The sequence below is a fragment of the Leptonotus elevatus genome, chromosome 5, assembly GCF_054856555.1.
Source record: "Leptonotus elevatus isolate MCC_2025b chromosome 5, RoL_Lele_1.0, whole genome shotgun sequence".
Taxonomy (NCBI): domain Eukaryota; kingdom Metazoa; phylum Chordata; class Actinopteri; order Syngnathiformes; family Syngnathidae; genus Leptonotus; species Leptonotus elevatus.
The window spans coordinates 25199032-25221235 of NC_141243.1; the positions used below are offsets into that span (position 1 = coordinate 25199032).

The window sequence follows — 22204 nt, forward strand, 5'->3', positions numbered from 1 at the left end:
GTTTGCTCGGTGACCTAACAACAACTGACCACGTAAACAATTTCAATCTACACTCGTAGACCTTGCTATCGCCTAAAAAACAATTCTTGGTAACTGGAAAAATAAACAAACTGAATATCGACCAATGTTCTAACCTCATAAATCACATTTTAATGGAAAAAAGCTCTGCTTCGAATAAAAAACAAATATAAAAATGTATACAAACATGGTCTACGCACATAGAATCCTTTAATTTAAATCTGGTAACTTGATTCTGTCTGTTAGCGAGAGCCACCACACCGATATATTTTATATTGCTGCTTCTGTATTTGGCATTTTGTAACTAATGGTTGTGTTTTTATAGTCAGGAACCCAGTTGCTGCCAGCAGTATCGAGTTGACCACATCAAATGACACCTTACAGTCACCAATTCCTCCAAGATTCACTTCCAATGGGCACTGTCTGGGGGTTTGATGGCCGGGGGGGCGGCGAGGGCTGGGCTGTGGTGGGTGTTGGGTGGGGGTGGGGGGAGCGGGGGCTGTGGGTCGGTGGGGTGCCTGTTCGGCCTTCCGTGCCCCGTTCTGCTGCATTGGGCTGGGGGGCGCACCGGGCTAATGGGCTAATTGCTCTCCAGCCGGTGGCCCCCGCGGGGCCCAGGGGTTGTGCCCTGGCGCTGCCGAGGCCTGGGGGGCCGTGGGGGGTTGTGCTTGCCCTGTCCTGGCCGGGGTCGTCGGCTCCCCTTTTTGGTGGAGGTTTTTCATGCATGCCAGATCCACCACACCAGCATCTACCGAAATGCAAACACAATCTGCTTCTTCCTCTGGTCGCTGAATCGGTGGAGGCTGATGTCTGTAGATTTCACTCTGCTTCATCTATCCTTCCTTTCTTTCTTTAGTCTTTCCTTTGGTCTCTTGAGGTCTCCCTAATTTGTTGGAATTTATATGCTTCTGGGGTTGGTGAAAGATTCTGGTTTGTAACCCTGTGTGTAGTAGGTGGTGTCTGGTCGGTGCTTGATTTCACTTTGTTTCATCTTTCTTTTCTTTGATCACTCCTCGGGTCTCCTGACAACTTCACGACTATCTGGATTCTAGAGTATTCGGTTTAGGTGAAGGGTATGGGGTTTTTAATAGGTTTCAGGTGAATTAATGAGCACAAACTCACATGCACGCACATATGCACACACGCACATACTCACGCACATGAAAAAGAGAGAGAGAGAGAGAGAGAGAGAGAGAGAGAGAGAGAGAGAGAGAGAGAGAGAGCAATGATGATGTCATGTTGAATAGGTAAGAAGAATTAACAATACTGAGCTCTTTCTTTCAAAAAGAAAAGTATACAGTTGTGTTTTTTGTATGTATTGACTTCGTATCACAGTGCAATATAGTTTATTTATAACTCCTTCCACCTGCACCTAAATCATCTGCAGGCACAAATCCACAATTTGACAAAAAGTCTATCATCCAGTGGACTACCGGTACAAAGTAACACATATCCGAGTGCATCTGAAAGTTGTAGCCATTGTTCAAACTTTGTTCACCCTTCTTGGCACACAATATTTTTCAATTCTTACCTGTTAATAGAATCAATATAGAATTTAAATCCAGACTTGCCAAGCACAAACAAGCAGGGCTCTAAATTAACAGGGTTAAAATTCATTTCGATTGGGTGGTCATAAATATTTACTAGCTAATTTGTCTGGTAATGTGAGAACGAGGCATAGACCTTTTTCACAAAATCCGGAAGTTAAGTGATCAATGTCGCATCAATTTCCGGTGTCATTCACAGCGACTGCAACAATGCCGCAGGCGAAAAATAAAAGCCACTGAATGGTACTGGGATGCTCTTCCTGCGTTTTAATTTTATTAAAGCAGTCTTGCCTTTCATTTAAATCGTTTCCCTGCGACATGGAACTAAAACAGAAGTGGATTCGTGCAATTCGGCGAGATTAAAAAACACATTTTATTATCAGGAATGAGAAGCAAGCAAGTCCACAGTTTCACCTCCGAGGATTTCGTGTTGGGGCTAAAGTGTCAGATGCCCAAAACCCGAGGCTGTTCCAAGCCTTTTCCCTTGGATAAACTTTATGCTGCCTCCTACGAGGGAATCTGTGTTTTTGATCGATGCTGCTGCGAGCAAACGAGCCCTCACCGGAAAGTTGGTCAGTACACACTGCAAAAATCAGCTATCTAACCTAGACTCAAACTCTTATATCAAGCCCTAAAGTCTTATTGATCTTGTTTTGAGAATTATTTACTATGCAAGAGCAGAATTTCTAAGATTATCAATCTTGTTTTAAGATTATTTGTCTATTATTTCTTACTTAGTTTGTAAATCCTAAAATTAGTTAATGTTATTGCATAATAAGCTAAAATGCTTTAAGAGTCTCTGTTCACTGCAAAAATCAGCTATCTAACATAGACTTAAACGCTTATATCAAGCCATAAAGTCTTATTGATCTTGTTTTGAGGATTATATACTTTGCAAGAGCAGAATTTCTAAGATTATTAATCTTGTTTTAAGATTGTCTTTTAGTTCTTACTTAGTTTGTAGATCATAAAATTGGCTAACTTTTTATGCACAATAAGCTAAAATGCTGTAAGACTCTGACAAGTTATTTTTTACTTAAAATAAGATTGTCAGATAATATCATACTGCTTATTTTAATAAACTTATTACTTAAGTATCTTATTTGATCAAGCTGTCCTTGAGTGTTAACAGTCAGTTTTAAGTGCTGTGAGGCTTAAGACAAACATTTTCCACATTTTAAGATGACTAACCAACACCAAAGGCCCTGAACTGGGGTTTCATAAATTGCATTTTCTTATTTTAAGATTTTGCAGAATCTAGTACCAAGATAAAAGGAAAATACAAGTGTGAAAACAATCAAACAAAAGTGCAATATAGAAGGGCTGCTTAATTATGGAGAAAATATTAATCACTATTATTTTGGTAATAATTGAAAACACGATCGGGAAGATCATTTATTTTTGGTAGAAAACAAGAACATGTTTAAATGTAAAAAATATTCAGACTAATAATTTTTTTTGAAACACTATAATTATGCAAGTTCCTTTTGGGTGAAACAAAATTGAATAGTTATTTTAAAATTTAAAAAAGGTGCAAATGTATAAATTTAAACAACTCAAACTACTCAAAAGTAGTATTAATCTTTTTTATTTTTTTTTACAATTATGCTGATTTTGTAATTGTGGTGTGTAATAATTGATATTGTAATTGAATTTCGATTAATTGCACAGCCCTACAATATAGCACTTTATTGTAAACAATTTTTCTTGTAAAATTCAGTTTGTGGTTTTGTCATATTTACTAAGCTAATTTTTCCTCTTGCCAGTAAACATAGTACCAGCTCAGTGGTCTTGTGGTAGAGCGTCTACCCTCAGACTTGGAGGTTGCAAGTTCAATCCCTGGCTGGGTCATACCAAATGCAGTTCAAAATGTTGCCAGTTATCTCCTTGCTTGACACTCAATTTAAGGTACAAATAAAGATGGACACTTGATGCCCTGCTTCAGTAGTGTTTTAAGCTTCTTAAAGGGACTACACTATGGTATTTTAAGCCCTTCCACTGTTAACTATAGGCATATAATGATGAGTTATTTCAGTGGCTATTTTTCTTGCTCGGAAGTCAAACGCTCGGCTTAGTAAAACCCTGCCCTTCCCCCTGTGGCTGCCATGCCCCCCTCATGACGTCGTCCGAGCCGGCTGCTTCGCACAACGGCCACGAAACATACAGATAGGCTTTAAGACGATTTTTTAAATGGACTCCACAGGCTGCTAGATCTCTGCGTTTTGGTCATGCAAGTCATAAATTCTTGAATAAACATTTGAAACAAAACGGGTCCTTGCCGCAAGAAATCGTGGAAGACCCACGCCCTATTGCTTATGGGGCGAGCACACTATCCACTACATCGTACATTCATTTTAATTCATCAGCGCAAATGGCTTGTAGTTTACACCAGTGTCAGCCAATGGATTTTAAGACAGCCAATTGTCATTTCATTGCACTTTGGCAATGCCAATGTAAAGAATAATTGATTGCTGGACATAATGTTTATTGATAAAGGCTACTTTTGTCATTATCCCATGGAGGGAGGTCTCAGAGAAAGTGGGCGTGCGTTTAGCCCGCAGAGGCGGTGCGGGGGTGGGGCCGCACGCAATGACGTCAAACCGTGCCAATAGTTCGTTTTCTCAGGTTGGGAGGGGCTGGTGCTTGGAGAGCAGAATAACCTAGAATTTCTCATACAGGGGCAAATGGAGGAAAACACAATTTTGGTCATGTTTTTGGTGAGGAATTAGCATTTAAACATGGCTAAAAGCTCAAAAAAGCTGATTTTTCATGTTGCAGTCCCTTTAAAAATTTGAAAGAAAAAAAAGATTTAATTTACTTGAAATAAGGCCATTTAACCTTTAAACAATAAGTGTTTATGGTTTATTTTAAGATTTAATTTCCTTGATTTGTTGCTTAGAATAAGTGTTTAAAGCTTATTTTAAGATTAATATTGATCAACATGTTTTTCTTATTTCAAGAATTCTAAGTTAGTAAATTGATTTTACTGCACTGGCAGATAAATCTGCAGTATGCATACTGGGATTATGACACACGTACAAAAACACAAACACACATCACACACATTTAAAGCAGGCGTGTCAAACTCATATTAGCTCAGGGGCCACATGGAGGAAAATATATTACCAAGTGGGCCGGACTGTATAATCATGATTTATAACGTAAAAACAATTGGCGTCAGTTAAGATTTTCGCTATTTGCAAGCCAGCCCTAAATAGCGGGGAATGAGTTCCGGATGTGTTATATCTACCTGTTTTGCATATACGACTCATATATTGTTCCCAGAATGCATTGTGTGGCGCAGTTAATGAAATTATAGGACCTTAGTTATATCTACCTGTTTTGCATATACGACTCATATATTGTTCCCAGAATGCATTGTGTGGCGCAGTTAATGAAATTATAGGACCTTAGTTATATCTATCTGTTTTGCATATACGACTCATATATTGTTCCCAGAATGCATTGTTTGGCGCAGTTGATGAAATTATAGGACCTTAATCAATGTCATATGTGTTTGTGTTACCAGGAGCTGAATGTGTCGTATTCAGCACGTTTGTTTGATTCATGTTGGTTAATGTTTTTATTTTTTCATTAAGGTCAATTCCATGTATAAATTGCATTGCTAATCTGAGGATTACTTGTGAAATTACAAATTTATATGTAATGATTTTGACCGTCTGATTAATTGGTCCAACATTACTCTTTTTTTCAACTTTACAAGATCATCTCATAGGCCAGATTAAACCCCTTTGCGGGCCTGATCCAGCCGCGGGCCGTACGTTTGACACCACTAGTTTAAAGGTATTTCACCACACAGTTGCATTAATTATTTGTTTGCATATTATTTCATTTGTGAATGTGGGTAGCTAAAGTAAAAATAACTTCAAGAAGAAATAAGATGGCTAATTGATATCATTGTATGCAGTCACTGCTGCTCACTGTATCTATCTAGCTACTGTATGTCAAATTGGCTGCTGTGAAAAGGGTCAGCAAAATATTAAGGCTATGTGGCCAAAGACTTATACACGATAGTGTGATGCATGAAAGCGATACAGCAGTTCTTAAACTTTCCATACAGCCTCCATTTCTGTGTTCAGAAAATAATATTTGCAGCAAGAACAGACAATGGAGAGAGCAACCTTCCTCTAGATAACAAGCTCTTTTAAGTGCTGACAACCACCACAACAGCCAGAGGCAAACCTGTGGTATTCATTATTTTGACCCGTGTGTGGCTTGCTAAAACTTGTTGTCCTATTTACATTTACATTACAGTCTGACTGCATTTTTCTCCTCATTATTTTCACTCTATTCCATAGTTGTCATCATCTTGATGGTTACAGCTATAAAACAAAATAATTTAAAGTGACAAAGAGATTTTGCCTGTATTGGCTTTGTGGCTTTGGAATTAAATGCAACAAGACTTTTAACTAAGAATAATATAAAATACAGCTTCGCTGGAGAGGGCAACCCATTCTTATATCATAGAGATAAAACACCTACAGATATGCAATACAAACCGAAAGCAAACAAACTTATTTTGGAAAACATTAGATGCTGAGATGCTGAGAAGAAAAGTAAAATATCATCCGAGTTGCACAGACTGCTTGTGCCTGTGTTGATATATTGCAGGAAAACATACAATTGCTGGCAGCGCCTAAACAACCCCATGCTTTTCCACCTGATTTCCTAACGTCTAAATTCATTGTGCAGAATCTTTCCTGATCCACAAATCAATATTTTTCTTGTCTAACAGCCCCTTATGCCCTCTATTGTAATTCCCTTACCATTCTCCATGAATGACTGACAGCAGCAGTGTCTCCTTCCTGTCTATTACTGACTATAATTGCTTTTTTATTTTACCCCTGCTACAACATTACCTTTATGTGGCCTGATGTCACCCTGCGGACAGAGGCAACATAAGGCAGGATCAATCCGCTCTCACACAAAGCTTGGTTGTCTATATAGCTTGCACATAATTAACGAGTCACACAGCATACAGCTCATATAGATTCCAAAAGCTGTTGGAGCCTTGCTAGTTGATTGCGGGAGAGAGGTGAGTTACACCATAGACTGGTCACTATACAATCACGGGGCACATAGAGACAAATGACGATTCACGCTCACATCCGCACCTGTGGACAATTCATAGTTTCCTAACAACGTATGTTTTGGAATTTCGCCGGAAACTGCAAAAGCATGGGAAGGTTAATACAGGTTATCAGAATGCTACTCTGGAAGTTGATTGTTTACAACTTTAGACATTCCACTGTTCATACGTGACTGGCTCTGGCAAAAGTGTCCTCATGTGCCAAAAAATCCAAATTGAGATATTGATATATTCAAATTATGCACTTAATTCCCTTTAAAATTATATTTAATACATGCACGTACCTCAAAAATTTACAGCAATTTTAATGTTGGAAGGTTTAAATCACTAGTTTTGAGAAAAGGGGGTTTAAAGTTTTGGGACTTGCATCTTTCAAATGTCCATAGCAATCAGTAAGTACCTAAGGTAAAATATATGAACCTGAAATTTTCATGAGTTGTTCAAATATCAGTGGAAAGTCAATTCCAATTGCAGCTAAGGCCATTGTCCGAGATTTGAACCCTTTAAAAGTTTTGGAAGTTTGAACTCTCAACAGATGTAATTAGCCTCACCTTTGAAGATCACATTCAGCTTGCAATTTATCTTCTGAGGCATCAGCCAAAGTTTAGTTATTTTATTGTTGCTCCTTGTGTCCTTCCTTGTTTAAATTAGGTCATAATAACACAGTGGGAAATTTGAATGCATAATTTTGTGTGAAATTAAAGATTATTTGCAATTTGGTGTGGCCTGTGACAAGTTTATTGATAACATCATGGATGTTATGTCTCAAATCAAATGCTTTTGGTTACATAAAGGAAATGTTATGATGGTTCAACACAGTTTAGTTCCCCTCCACCCCACCACCCCACACTCAACGTAATACATAAGGAACACAACAATACAAGTCACGCCTTACACTCCGTGGATTTGGGGGCGGGGTGACTCGCCATCGCAGGGACCATCGCGATGATTTTTCATATTTAAGTTTCATATTTCACATTTTATTTTAATTTCATCCCACTTATAGACCATAAAGTGAAAATTTGTGGTGATGTTTGCGACTCAGGTTGGCGGTTCATTTTTGACGTATGACAAGTGGCGTGTCATCTTTCATAGACGCCGTCTCGTGGAATTGACATAGAGAAGTGATCAAATCATTACATTACTGTATTTACACATTTTGCTGTCAGTCATGTCAGTGACAGCTGAGGAGATTGAGTGACAGCACCTGTCAATGCCTGACTCCGCCTTTCTTGCACCTAGTTAGTGGACATGCCTTAGTCATTTGAATTGAAAGTAGAAATCGATTCATTCAGAAAGAGATCCCAAAATTGAAAATTATCTCTGGATTACAAAGCACGGTAACCGGACCGCCAACACGCTTCTACGACAAGGTATGATTGTGTGTTATGACGTGCCCGTCATTAATTCATGCATTCATTATGGTGGACTTCAATTTTTTTTGTCCATGCAGTCATTATCAGAACCGCTTATCCTCACAACATTTATATAAACCATTTGTGAATGCCATTTAAGGCGAGAAAAAACAGGTTGCTTTTAATAAACAGGTGCAAGACTCGGCTTCTATTACATTTTTTACTTTGTGCTGCTGGGAAATTAAACTAGAGACCTCAAGGAAGCTATTTGTGGAGAAATCTCAAAATCGACATTTTCGTGCAAACTGTACGTTTTCGTGTGTAGCTCGAGAAACATCCTTCCGACATGCGGATTATTTTGCCGGAGCGGGTCACATATAGACTGGTTTGTAGAGCAAGTGCGAGTCAGAGTTAAGTTCTGTACATTTTTATTGCTTATGGACAGACAGGTGGAAGGGTGGACAGACAGACCGACAGCCTTTATTAACGCTGTGGGGGGATTTGTAGTTGTGAAGGATTCCAAAATTGTGTGGCGTGAAGATCAATATTTTCACCCCCGCTGGTCAATACCTCTGCTATTGTACTTCCATTACTTTAGGGATGTTGCCTCTGACTGCTCATTTAAAGAAATCTATGCCTCAAAGAACTGCTGGCTTCTCAGATCTGACCTGAGCTGCAGGTGATAAAAAAAATATGTGGGCTTTGTACGATGAGCAACATCTTTGGCACAATTTTAAAATATACTGCTTGAGACGAGATTGCGTGGGTCTTGGCTGTATACTTAAAAAAAAAACTTTTAAAATATGCCTACAGCTGTTGGAGTTATTTACCATAGTTACATGGCCCGCAAAAACAGATGGACTTCATTGTCTGAAATAAACCCAAACAGATATCATTATGGTTGAGAGGTGTGAAAACATCAACAGCTGGTGCTTAATTTGTTTTTATTTCTTTTCAGGAGAATTTCCTTGGTTCTCGGCAAAGTGATGTGTCTATGCAGGGACAAGGACGTGTAGTTGTAATAATACTGAAACTCATGCGTCAGCTAACCTTATCTGCATGCAAAGTGGATGGAAAACAAAGGAGGTAGACAATAAAGGGATTCTGGAAACAAAAAAATATCGACAGACTGCCCATTGGAATGTTTTGAATTTATTTAGGTATTAAAATCTATTAATTCTGACAGGCTTTGTATACTTCCATTTTAGCTTCCATTTACTTACATTTTAGCAATCCCGCAATAGCGCAGATTTTTTCCTTTTAGTGTTAATACATTACTCAATTTTTTTCATACTGCTTTTATATTGCTTATTTTTGTGATATCCACGGCTCTTGCTCTCTGTCAATATACAGTATTATATCACTTGTGTCAGGCCAAAACCTTGTACCTCCAAAATCGTCACTTTTCAGGAGACGCCCAAAAAGGTTTTTCAACCATTAACATTGCAATCATCAGAGAGAAAGCCATTTTTAACACTTTAGATTGATCAATATTTTTGTAAAAATTACACCCGCATATGTGGATTGACCAATAGCACAGATTTTTGAAAAAAATATGATTACATTTGTCAAATTGTGACTTACAAAGTTTCGGCCCGACATCAGCAATATGTGTTTAAATGTGATTGTATTGTTTTAAAAGTGTATTTAAGCACAATAACAAATGTAAGTGCAGGAAACGTAATAAAAAGAGGGTGTACTGTATTTAAAAAGGGTATTTCTATAGTGCAGATTTCACTTATTGTGGGGTACAGTGGAACCATTGTGGAAGAAAAACAATTGAAATAGAACAAAATCTAAATTGTACTTTATTTTATTTAACAGGTGTGTGCCTGCAGTACTTACCTCCCATTTACTGTCCTGGGCTCTCCTTTTGAGCTGGATGTTCCAGTTCTCAGAGTCCACCTCGGCACAGTGAGCCATGGTCATGGCCACTGGGCAGGATAGGTCCAGACCCGGAGGACCATACATCACTTCAGGGCTCAGGAGGATTTCACAGCCTTCCAGTGTATTGGCACTAAACACAGTATGACAACGTAGATCAGTGTGTGTGGTACGGTACAAAACAAAAACAAAACATTATCCCACAAGGCAAAGCGCTCACTGACAGCATCCACGACTCTGCTATCCATCCACTGGGGCTAACATGCTACTGCACATCTCTGTGGCAGGAGGTAAGACTCATTGCAGGGGGGTGTATGTTTACCTATGCATTGTGCCAGAATACTGCTGGTGTGTCAAAACGCTGTTCTGCGCCGACAGACTTTATTAGCATTAAGTGCCGACCCTTCTTGCTTCTGGTTGTGGTTTACATCCTCCTCACTGCCAATAGCAGCAGTCAAAGCAAGGCACTCTTGAACTCTGCTAGGCCATCAGTGAGCAACAGACAGCACACCCAGGTGTTTTTCTCATTACAGCTGATGACTTCAACCACACAGATATTTCCAAAACTACACCAAGATGTGGATTTTTCAAAAACAGGAGGAATCCTTTGAGATCTGCTATACATGAACTGCCAAAGGCACAGGATTTCATTTTTCTGTTAATCATATAAATCTGGCAGTAATTGGTGTGGCCAATGAAATTAAACTCAACTGTCCACAATCTCTGGTTGTTCAAAGTCAACTCAACTTTATTCATTTAACATTTGAGAAGGCAATTACTTTTTTACATAGACCAGATCGTTTTGCAGTTTATTCCCCTTAAGTTTTCATCAAGAACAAACATTTTATAGTCGAGGCTTTGTTTGTTTTGTCTGAAAATACGTATGAAATTTGATGTTTGTTCCATGTGTGTTTCATTTTTATAATTGTGTTTTCAATTTTTCTCTTCAGTGTTCTGTACATGCTTGGTAGTGTTCAACCAAAAGCTTAGTTGTGTTTTTTTCAATGAATGGCATGCTTGTTAAGAGATTTGATGGCAGAGAGAGGGATACCAGGGTTGAGCAATTTGTGTGTGATGTTTGGAGTTTTGTGTGTGCACTGTGCAGTTTTTGAAAAAACAAAACAAAAACAAAAACATACAGGTTTGAAAAACGTCGGGGGAAAAAACCTAATGTTATTAGTGGTCATGCCCCACAGGTAGGATGTGAATTGAAGAGAAAGAGAGATTCTGGAAGGATCTCGACAAAGTGGTTCAGAGCATCCCAGACAGCGAGAGAGGAGTGACTGGTGCAGATTGGATATGTTGGTAAAGGAAAACAATGGTGATACAGCACTTATGGATATGTGTGGTAACCAGAACAGGAACTAAGAGGGACAAGGCAGTCATTTACTTTGCAAAAAGGAAAGAGATGGCTGTAGTGAACACTTTCTTCCAAAAGAGTGAGGAACATAAGCTGACCTACAAAAGCTAAGGTATTGGAGAAGAACACAGCTAGACTACTGGCGCATCTTGTGCAGACTATGTGGCCTAAAGGAGAAGGCAGAGGGGTCACCGACATAGTGCCAGCGGGGCTGTTATAAAAAAAAATAGCTCAAAAGTGATGGACCATTGAGATTTTCTGGGATTGCTATATAAATAATCATTTAAAAATGTAAACACTGCCAGAGATTTATGAAAATAATGTTGTTATGATATCTTTCTGTTTCCTAATTATTCAGAGAAATCATTAACATGACCAGTGTCTTCACATAAATCAATATAATTAATTATTAACAATACCACATACTAATACTATTGAGGGGATTTTAGAAAATGTGTTATTTTAGTGTGTATATCAAATCAATAGCCCTTGCCACTAACCAGTCCCCAAGAAGTTTCGAAAAGGTTGGTGATCTCTGGTTTAGCCAGACAACATAAGATGGTGATTTGTAAGATGACGAACAGCACATAACACAGCCGATTCACAACAGAGGCTGGAGCCTCAACCTCTTTATAACCTAGAGCCTATTAACTTGTGCGTCCTGTTGTTGACTTGGCTGTGTCTGACCACTCTTGTGCATTTTGTAACATCACCTGTTTGAACCCTCAGGAGGCCCCAGTGGCACTAACCAGTCCCCAAGAAGTTTCGAAAAGGTTGGTGATCCCTGGTTTAGCCAGACAACATAAGACGGTGATTTGTAAGATGACGAACAGCACATAACACAGCCGACTCACAACAGAGGCTGCAGCCTCAACCTCTTTATAACCTCGAGCCTGTTATTGACTTGGCTGTGTCTGACCACTCTTGTGCATTTTGTAACATCACCTGTTTGAACCCTTAGGAGGCCCCAGTGGGAACTGTAAAGAAATGCAACCTGACTTCTGAGGTGGCTGCAAATTTTATCAGGATTTTACAGCACAGCCCTGCTGATTTTATTTAACCTGCATCCTATTATTTTATTGTTGATCGTCTTAACATCGAAATAAAGTCAACACTGCACACAGTGGCTCCAGTTTTAACTTAAACAATAAAAATAAGACTTACACTAGAGTGGAGAAACGACTAAATACATTTTTTTTTTTAATAAATTGTATGACTTCACAGAGGATATGGTAAAAAAAAAGAAATCCAAGTTGACAGTTCATCATGAGATATTTTGTGAAAAAAATCTAAATCTACAATAAGGTAAGAATAGGAAAGAATTAACCTTTTTTTTTTTTTTTATTCATCACAGACAATAAATAACAATCCCCAATTGCTTTTTTTTTCACCATCAACCATTTACCCGACACCAATTAAAAAACAAACAAACTCTGCTATAAAGATGACTTGACAATTCAAATCAACTCACAGTCCTTGTATTACCGGATCTCTTTTATACAGTAGATCAACAGATTTTATTCAACCGACACCGCAACCTTTGTTACTGTTTTTAACTGCTTGAGATCCTACATCACAGGTCAAAGTTTCTTTGTAGCTATGGATATTTGGATGTTTCTCCAGAACACATGAAATTGAGTGTGAGGAGCCCCAAGGGTAAATTTTATATGCAATTCCCCCTTGAGGACATCATCAGAGAACATTGCATCAGCTTCCACAGTTATGTGGATGACACACAATTTTACATGAAGTCATGGATGGCAGGGATTTTTCAAAATAGAGGTTAGTGTTAGTGATTGGTTCTGAAGGCATGAGGGGAAAACTTTTACCAAAATTCCAAGAGGAAAAAATACAATTACAAATCGTCAATGTGTAAAAAAAGAAAGAAAAAAAAAGCTATCCGAGTGTTATTATTGACTCTGATCTGAATTTTTTATCCAAAATAGGTTACCGTCTTAAGAATAAAGACAAAGGCTGTGTCCGATTGTGCACCCTACTCCCTATATAGTGCCCTTCATTTTGTAGTGGTGTCCGAATGTCCAGGGAGCGAAGAAGTAGTGAACATTAATGTTCACTCAACCGGGTTGATATAGACTACAATGCATTGCAAGTATGAAAAAAACATGCCGCGGGCGACAGCACAAGCACGGGAATCAAAGCGATGCATTTAATAGCCTATATGCTAGGGAAATAATTAATTTGTTTTAGTTGAAAATATGTACAACAAAGGAAATAAAGTACATTTTCATTCACAATACATAGTCGGAGATTTATGCGCCGGTGCATCAGCTACGGTGGTCACGTGATATGCGACGAAGAGAAAGTAGTGAGCTGGCTGTCCGAATCGCCAAACAGAATGAGGGCATTACATATTAAGCCACTATATAGTGCGTGGCAAGTTAGTGAATGAGGGCTTAGGGGATAAGGGTGGACATTCGGACACAGCCAGAATCTGCTTGTTTCTCTTTCAAGCTAACACTGAGGTGCTGGTGCATGCTTTAATTTCTTGTTGATTAGATTATTTAAAAAAAAAGAGTATCTCAAACTTATAATTACTCCAGAACTTAGCAGCTTGTGTGTTGACAAAGACCAGATGGCGGGAGCAGAGCGCATTACACCAGTTTTAAGATCACTTCATTTGCTCCTTGTGTGTTTCAGGATCAATTTTAAGTTATTTTACAAGTTTTTAAATGTCTTAACAGACTTGGGCAATCATAGCTATCTGGGCCGGTTGTTAAATTTGCGGTTATTTTAACCAATGTTTAACCCCTAACCGCCGGTTAACTTCTTAACCCGCCATAGACTAACTGAACGTTAAATATGCGTTGTTCAAAATATGGTTAGTCACGCTGTTAATTAACGGCACAGTCAAAGTAAACCGTGCCGTTTTCGTCACTGGTTAGCACCGATATAACCCACATTTCCTCTTTTTGTTTACCTCCGGGTCGACGAACGAAATGGATACTAACCAAATGACCCCCGGTACGCGCCGAAAAAAAAGAAGCAGGAAATGTTCTGCTGATGAAGAAAATGTTATTCAATAAATGGTTGAAGCAATTTGTGAAATTAATTATTTTTATTGTGTTTTTTTATTCATTATAATTAATTTTTTTCCACTGTGTGTATTTTCAGTGAATATTTTGTGCAATGTTTTTGTATTTTTGGCCAATATTTTTGTAGCATATAGTATTGCATGTTTTTGTTTCTCATATTTTTGGGAGTTTTTTTTTTGTCTAACACATTTTATTTTATTTATCTAGCATATTTTATTTTATTTATCTAGCATATTTTATTTTTGACTTATTTGTATTTTTTGTGTAATATTAGATAGAATAATTTGGAATTATTTGTCTTGTTTTTGTATCTACATACTTCTATGTGTGTATTTTTCATCTATTATTTGCTGTTACTGTTTTAAATTTAAATTAATAAAACAATGTATTATTATTATTATATTTAATTTATATTTAAATTAAGTTAAATTAAATAATTAGCCGCTATTCACGTGAAAGTAAACAAGAAACATCACAGGTAACCCCTCTTTGGAATCATCTCCCACTATGTTGGGCAAGCCCCCTCTCTGTCCATTTTTGGGACTTGTCTTAAAAAAAACACATCTTTATCCTTTCTCTTTAAACTCAGAATGATACATGGCATTGTAATACTGCTAAGTGGTAGTGTGTGCGAAACTCTTCATCTGAATAATCACCAATGTCAAAGTCAAGCCCTCGATAGACTCTTTTTCCTGCGCTCAACGGGCATCATGAAGGCAGCATTAGCCATGAAGGAAGAGTTAACCAAACTGTTAAAAAGTTAGCGGCGGTCTTTAGGTGTTAACTTTAACGGCAAGTTAACAGTCGGTTAAAGTTAACGGAGTTTTGAACAAGATAACTGCCGTTAGTTTACGGTTGGTTAAATTGACTTAATCAGAGTTTTGAACAACCAGGCCCTGATATGCTTTCATCATATCAACCCTGAGGTCCTCTGGCACAGGCCTTTTACATTACTTCCAGAGCCTGAACAAAAACTTATGGAAAAGCTGCATTCTATTTATTATTTCATTAATGTATTAGTTTAATACATTTTTATCTTATTTGATTGTATCTCCTATCATCCTTCATTTTTATCTTGTTTTATTCACTTTTAGTCTTTTTAAGTTTTAACATTTTTAAAAGTCCTCATGGGAGCCACCATGCTGAGAGGTATGTTTGGTCCGCCAGCGGTGATGTCATACCTGTGGACTCCACATATCCTGAGGAGTTTATTTGATTTGGTAATGTGAGGAAGATGAAGAAGACAAAGACAGAGCAGAAAACCCGTTGTAGAATTTGGCAGCATAAGAGTGATTCCATAAGCTTGGACCACTACAGCCAAGGAGATCAAATCAGATGACCAAGGGCCTCATGTACTAAAACTTGCTTAAGATTTTCATACTGAAACACGCCGTACGTCTATTTCCAGAAAACGTCGCACACATAAAACAATCCAGATGTACGAATCTGTGCGTACGTACGAATCCAAGCACATTCTTTTCATACATCTCAATCAATGCGGAAATGTACCAGACTCCTCCCTCCCAACGCCCGAACATAAATATGCAAATTATTACGATTACGATAAGATAATCACATTATAGAGCATGAGCACAAATGGAAAAAAAAAACATGTGAGGTGGAGACACTTGTAAACAAAGTAGAGGCCCGAAAAAGTATGATTTTTGGCAGGCTGTCTTCAGAAGTCAATAACAACCTCCGTGATGAAAGTGCCTTCGGAGTATCTCGGCCGTTGCTGTTAGTGGCTGAATGCTGAAGGGGCATCAAATTGTGATCGTGGAGGCTTTAAGTTAAATTTAATACAATAATATAAGGCAACCCTCCGCCGCCGCTGATACTGGATGAATGACGTGTTTAAGGAGCATCGATCTGATTGTGATCGTGGAGGTTTAAACTTGGAAGACGCGCACAATCCCCCTTTCCCCTCACAGTGACAATATTCCGTGGCATGTCAGCCACCGATAGATGAGAGGACATGTTAAATGTGTTTGTTTAAGGGGCATCATTTTGTCATTAATCAATTTGTGATCGTAAAACCTATGCACACACAATTAGCAATGTTAGAAAGGCATAAAGAGGATGAAAAATGGAAAGACCATTGTGGCTGATGAGAGTCTAACTGTGGAAGTATGGAAGCGTCTTGAACATGTTGCTGTGGATATTGGTTGTTTAAGCTGTTAAGAATGGCGAGTTAAAAAAGCTGATAAGCATTCTTAAATAGAAAACATTGGCTTGGATAAAAAATGGATGACAGTCTGTGGTGACCCCTAACAGAAAAAAACTGAGAGAGGAAAGTGAAAAAAGAAAGTGCATTTTGTATTTATTTGATGTTTTTTTTTGAGAGATATTAAAATTGCCATGATGACCCAAAACATTTACACACTTAAACAGTTTGAAATCAGGAAGGAAGTGAATACTTTTTCATAGCATTGTATACAGCACATTCTCCTCTAAAAGTATTGAAGCACCGAGGCCAATTCCTTTATTTCTGTTGTCGACTAAAATATTTGAGTTTGACATAAGACAGTGATAACCACATTTCCGGATATTGGATCTGGATCTGACACAAGCTAGAATGTATTGTTTCATTATTTCCAAAATGTTATATTTTTAGGTGACCAAAGGTTTTGTCTTTGGGGAAAATCTTTGCATGGAAATAGTTACCGGTAGGCTTTCTGTAATTAACGTTGAATTCATTTCCAACTTTTATCAATATTGGTTTTGTTAAATTATTCACTAAATTCCGCCCTTTCTTTCTTTAAACTAAAATACAGTTGACACATAGACAAACAAACAAGTGCCTTTGTCAAGTTTGAAATGTTTTTCTTATGTCAAAAGTTTGAGTCAGTGTCAGGTTTATTTCTTTATTTATCTGCAGTGTAAAAAAAAAATAGTAGGTGAGCTGATAAATCCTTTGCACAAATGCGTCTTGTAATAGCTGGTTAAAAAGCAGAAATATACACCATACATCAGATAGAGAGCACATGCCAGCGAAATGTGCTTCTATTGTGCATCCCATGAATGGTCTCATGAAGTTTTTCTGCAGCAGAGCGTCTTCATCTGCAACATCTGCCGACATGTGCCTCGGGTCCTCTGTGGTCCTGCATGGCAGCTGAGTGCAAATCAGCAGGACACAAAACAACAAATTGTAGTGAAAATACAGTATATTATATTCTACATAAACTAAGATGCCAAAATTAAATAAATGTCACTGGGTGTTTGATCATTTCAGTCATACGTTATTGCGTGCATGCAGGTGCATCTGTGTGTAGAGTGATAGTTGTAGACTACCCTTTCATTGATATAGTTGTACAGCTGCTGTCATTAAAAAAACTAATAAATTCCTGTGACTTTATACAATGTTACATTTCTACAGTGTTTATATGGGTATGCAGTCAGCAATCGATCGAAACTCACGTAAACAACATAAACGTTGTTTACAGCCAGCGTGATGTAGTAGTAGTTTTGGATACATTTATTGCGCATTACAACCTGTTGAGATTCAGCGCTGCATGCCAGCGCGAGATTAGATGCAGTTCATATTTATTCATTGTGACAAACCAGTGAACAATATGAAACAGTCACTTACTGGAGACAGATGGACAGGCTCTCCACAGCTGGGACAAAAATGTCAGCAGTTGGTGTCCATCCCGGAAATCCAGGCAGCGGTCAAAGCTAACAGGTCGTCAAATTGGGCACCACACAGGTTAGCCTAATGTCACGTTGGAAGCGCCTGTCATCCATACCAAGATCCCGGAGAAGGGGACAAAATTCACGAGCTCTGTGTACTTCATGATGGTCCCGTAAGTTTTGGGGACGTAAACTACTAGAATAAAGCAGCTGTGGACGCTATGTTGTGGTTGCTTGCTAAATGAAGAAAGTGGCTCTTCTTCCCTTATTTCCAACTTGAAACAGGTAATGCAGGTAATGCTCTTCTCTGATACAGTCTTCTGTATATGGTAAATTGCGATATATTTACTCCTGCCCCATGGAGATTGCTGCTGCTGCTGTGACAGTTGTTTTGGGTTCTTTATTTACAATATGTCTCTCGTCAACTGCGATTGTTTGCCTTTGGTCTACCCATCTGATGTCTTTAACATTGCATTTAGAACAAGTGGTTGATGTCGTCTTCATGCTATACAATCATAGCCATGATCAATGTTTGTGCAATGGCTCTGATTGATTTCCCATCTTCAAAAGGGCCTGTTCTTTACATATAGACAGATTTCTGGTTTTCTCATTGGTTAAACATCCAACTGTAAATGTGAAACAATGTGAAAACATTCAACACTACATATTGAGTAATCAATGATAAACCTAGGCAGCAAAACACACCTGGCGGTCCCACATTCCAATACTTTTGCTCACATGAAAAATAGGTGTTCAAACAAAATCACATCCAGATGTAAACACTGAAAAATAAACCTAAAACGGTTGATCTCATGTGTCATACTTTGTAAAAACTTGTTTGCTCCCAAAAACGTATAAACATAAAAATACTGCCATGGTCTCGAAAACTTATTTACGTTTTTCATGTTTTTTTTATGCTAGAGCATACAGAAGGCTTTGATGCAGCATCTCACCTGAAGATTGCTTAAAGCAATGGTAGTTATGGCCAGCAGGTCGCTTCAGAGTATAAGAGATCAACCAGGGCCATGTTGCAACAAACTCTTTTTCCCAGTGTTTTCAACAGGTTTGTGACTAATGATGAAACTTAGCTATATTCTAATGTTAATTGCTGCAAAACGGAAACAGACATACTTTTTTTTCCTGATGAAAGAAGAGACTAATCTTTCTTTTGGTTTTATAGCAATGGAACACAATATTCCGTGGTCCTTGCAAAATCTGTCAAAAGCCAGTAAAACAGCCGGGAGCAAAGGGGGTTGCTTCAGTGAAAATGGCTGGGAGTGAATGAGTTAAAAGGAACTACATTAGTGTTGTCAGGCGATTAAAAAAAATCTAATTAATTATAGGATTTGTAATTAATTAATCTAATTAATCTAAGTAACCTGGATTGGCTGGCAACCAGTTCAGGGTGTACCCCGCCTACTGCCCGAAGCCAGCTGGGATAGGCTCCAGCCCCCCCTTCCCCCGCGACCTTTGTGAGGACTAAGCAGTTAAGAAAATGGATGGATGGATGGATGGATAATCCAAGTAAAAGTAAGCAAGAAAGCTTGCCTCACTCTCCTGTGTCGCACTGGTCTGTTGAGTTGGCCAAAAGAGCAGCCAACTTCCCTATTGGTATTGAAATCAGAAAAGCCAAATAGTAGAGCTGATCACACCTGTGTTTGGATGTTAATCCAAAACTAACTAAAATACTTGGAGACAGTTATTGCCTCATTTGCAAATTAACAGTCTATGTAGAAAAGCCAAATGGCTTGGCTGTGGGACTTCTAGTGTTGTTAAAATTGCGTTAATTTTCATAACTCGTTAATTTTCAGTGTAATTAATTCATCTAATTAACGCATTCAACTGACAGCCCTAATATACAAGTATGGAAATGAGTCCTATGATTTGCTTAACTGTTTTATTAACTTTTTTTTTTTTTAGAGACCAATCTGTTTAACACTCCCTATTTGATGCTATGCTAACAGACATAATACAACATACTAATGAGAGGCGCTTATGCAAACAGGTGGGCTGCAAGCAAAACATGCCTTCAGGCTTTACTCGTTGCAAGCGTGGATGTTCACTCCCCAGTGTTTATTGCTAGATAGCCAAGCTGCTGTTTTTTTCCCCCCCAGCCCAGGTGAAAAAGTCATGGTGATTTGCTGGTGGGTTGGAGTGTGTTCATTAAAAGAGGCTTAGAACAAGCAGGGCTTGTCAGTCTGGGAACATAGTTTGGATTTAAGAAGAAACAGCACTTGTCATCAAAACAAGGGGATGTGGTGCGACAATTTACAGCAGTTCAACTCAATCATTACTCAACAAACTTGTAAAAATGTTGATGTGTAAGATAATGCTTGAAACACTGGCATTATAATTGTCTGATACAGCGAGGCTAAATTCTACACACAAAAAAATAAATAAATAACTTTTAAATTTTAGGTGGTAAGTTAAAATACAATAAACTATTAAACACTAATTGTTCAAAGTATTAAGAATACAATTAAAATGTCACTACAAACTTGTACTTGACACTGAGGTGTTTACTGTATTCAACAATATGTTGCACATATGTAGTCATAAACAGGTATGTTGTTTCATTAAAATCTAAAGTGTCAGACAGTAACATGATTGACTGTTTATAAATCAATCATCATATGTACTGGAAATACATGACAGGACTGGGTCTGGATCTCTTTAGTCTGTACAGTACTTTAGTTAATTCAATACTTAATAAATGAATACAAAATACTGCTCAAAGGAAAATATATTCCACACTTGATTGATTACATTTGAATACCGACAAGCAAAGCATCAGTCACCATGTCAAATGAGCTTGGCTGTCAGTCATTCTAATATGTTGGTCAAATAGACATAAAGGCAACTGCTCTGAATTCAAATAACTATGCTCAAGTTACCAGTGTTTCATTCCACACACAAAAATGAAAATGTCCAAAATCCATGCAGAGAAACACACAGAGTGAGGAAAAGGGAACATTTGGGTGATAATGTTTGCACGTCCAAGACACAATATTTCAGATTTAAAAAATGTTTTAACCCAACTTCTTTCGACATTTTCTCGAGTGCACTAAATCCCCAAGTTTCACAGTCCTCCAACATTTCTACCAAGCTCTGTCTGACTTGTCCAATAACTTGTAGCTGTGGTCAGAGCAGGGAAAATGACACACTGACAAGATTGCATACTCTACAAGAAACTTTATCTTATTTGATAACCATTTTTGTTATCTACATTCTTGATAACCATATTTATTTTCTAAATTATTCAGTTATCGATAAAATCTTTAAGAAACAAAACAAAAAAACTTTCTTCATGATTTAGTTATCGATAAAATCTTTAAAAAACAAACAAACAAAAACACACTCACTTACAAAGGCCAGCTCATTTTAACTATGCAATATAAATGTATTGTACTACCTGTGTATAAAGCTTTGAATTGTATACTGTATTTTATTATTGTTGTTATTATTATTATTAATAATACTAGTACTATTGCTATGACTACTACTACTACTACTACTACTACTAGTAATAATAATAATAATAATAATAATAATAATAATAATAATAATAATAATAATAATAATAATAATAATAATAATAATAATAATAATAAACATGATGTATCAGGTTTACATGATCAGAATTTTGGAGCCAATCACTGATCAGCGAGTAAAAAAAAAGAAGAAAATCACCGGTCCAATCAGAAAATGGACCAATATGTATATTTAAACAACTTTGGATTTGGAAGGGCCCAGCTCCCAAATAGCCAAAATTTGCATATAATTGATGCCCATGAAGTGCATTGGGAAACAATAATGATTATGCCTAAAGAATTCTCCCCAAACGACGGATAAACATTCATACATGGAGAATGGGGTAAAAAAACAACAACAACAACAACAACCTCCCCTTCTTCAAAAACCCAAATTATTTAAAAATATTGGAAAATAAATTAGGTTGACTGGTTAGTACATCCGCCTCCCAGTGCACAGGAAGTGAGATCGAGGTTAATTGAACACTCCAAATTGTGTCCATAGGTGTGATTGTGAGTGTGGATGGTTGTTCGTCTCTGTGTGCCCTGTGATTGGCTAGCAACCACTTTAGGGTGTACCCCACCTATTGCCTGAAGCCAGCTGGGATACGCTCCAGCAAACCTTGTGAGGACAAGCGGTTAAGAAAATGGATGGATGGAAAATAATTGGAAAAAAAATCTGACTATATACACTGTGAAAGCTTGGATTATTAACAA

The 22204-nt window shown here is 37.8% G+C and overlaps 1 protein-coding gene across 4 annotated transcripts in view; it reads right to left on the reverse strand.

Moving 5' to 3' along the window:
* Window positions 1-22204, reverse strand: part of unc5db (unc-5 netrin receptor Db) — a 302793-nt gene that overhangs the window by 36808 nt on the left and 243781 nt on the right. For all 4 annotated transcript variants that reach the window (XM_086076348.1, XM_086076346.1, XM_086076347.1 and 1 more), the window contains one exon: window positions 9876-10047. In XM_086076348.1, the coding sequence (XP_085932474.1) occupies window positions 9876-10047 (172 nt within the window). The remainder of the gene's footprint in view (window positions 1-9875; window positions 10048-22204) is intronic.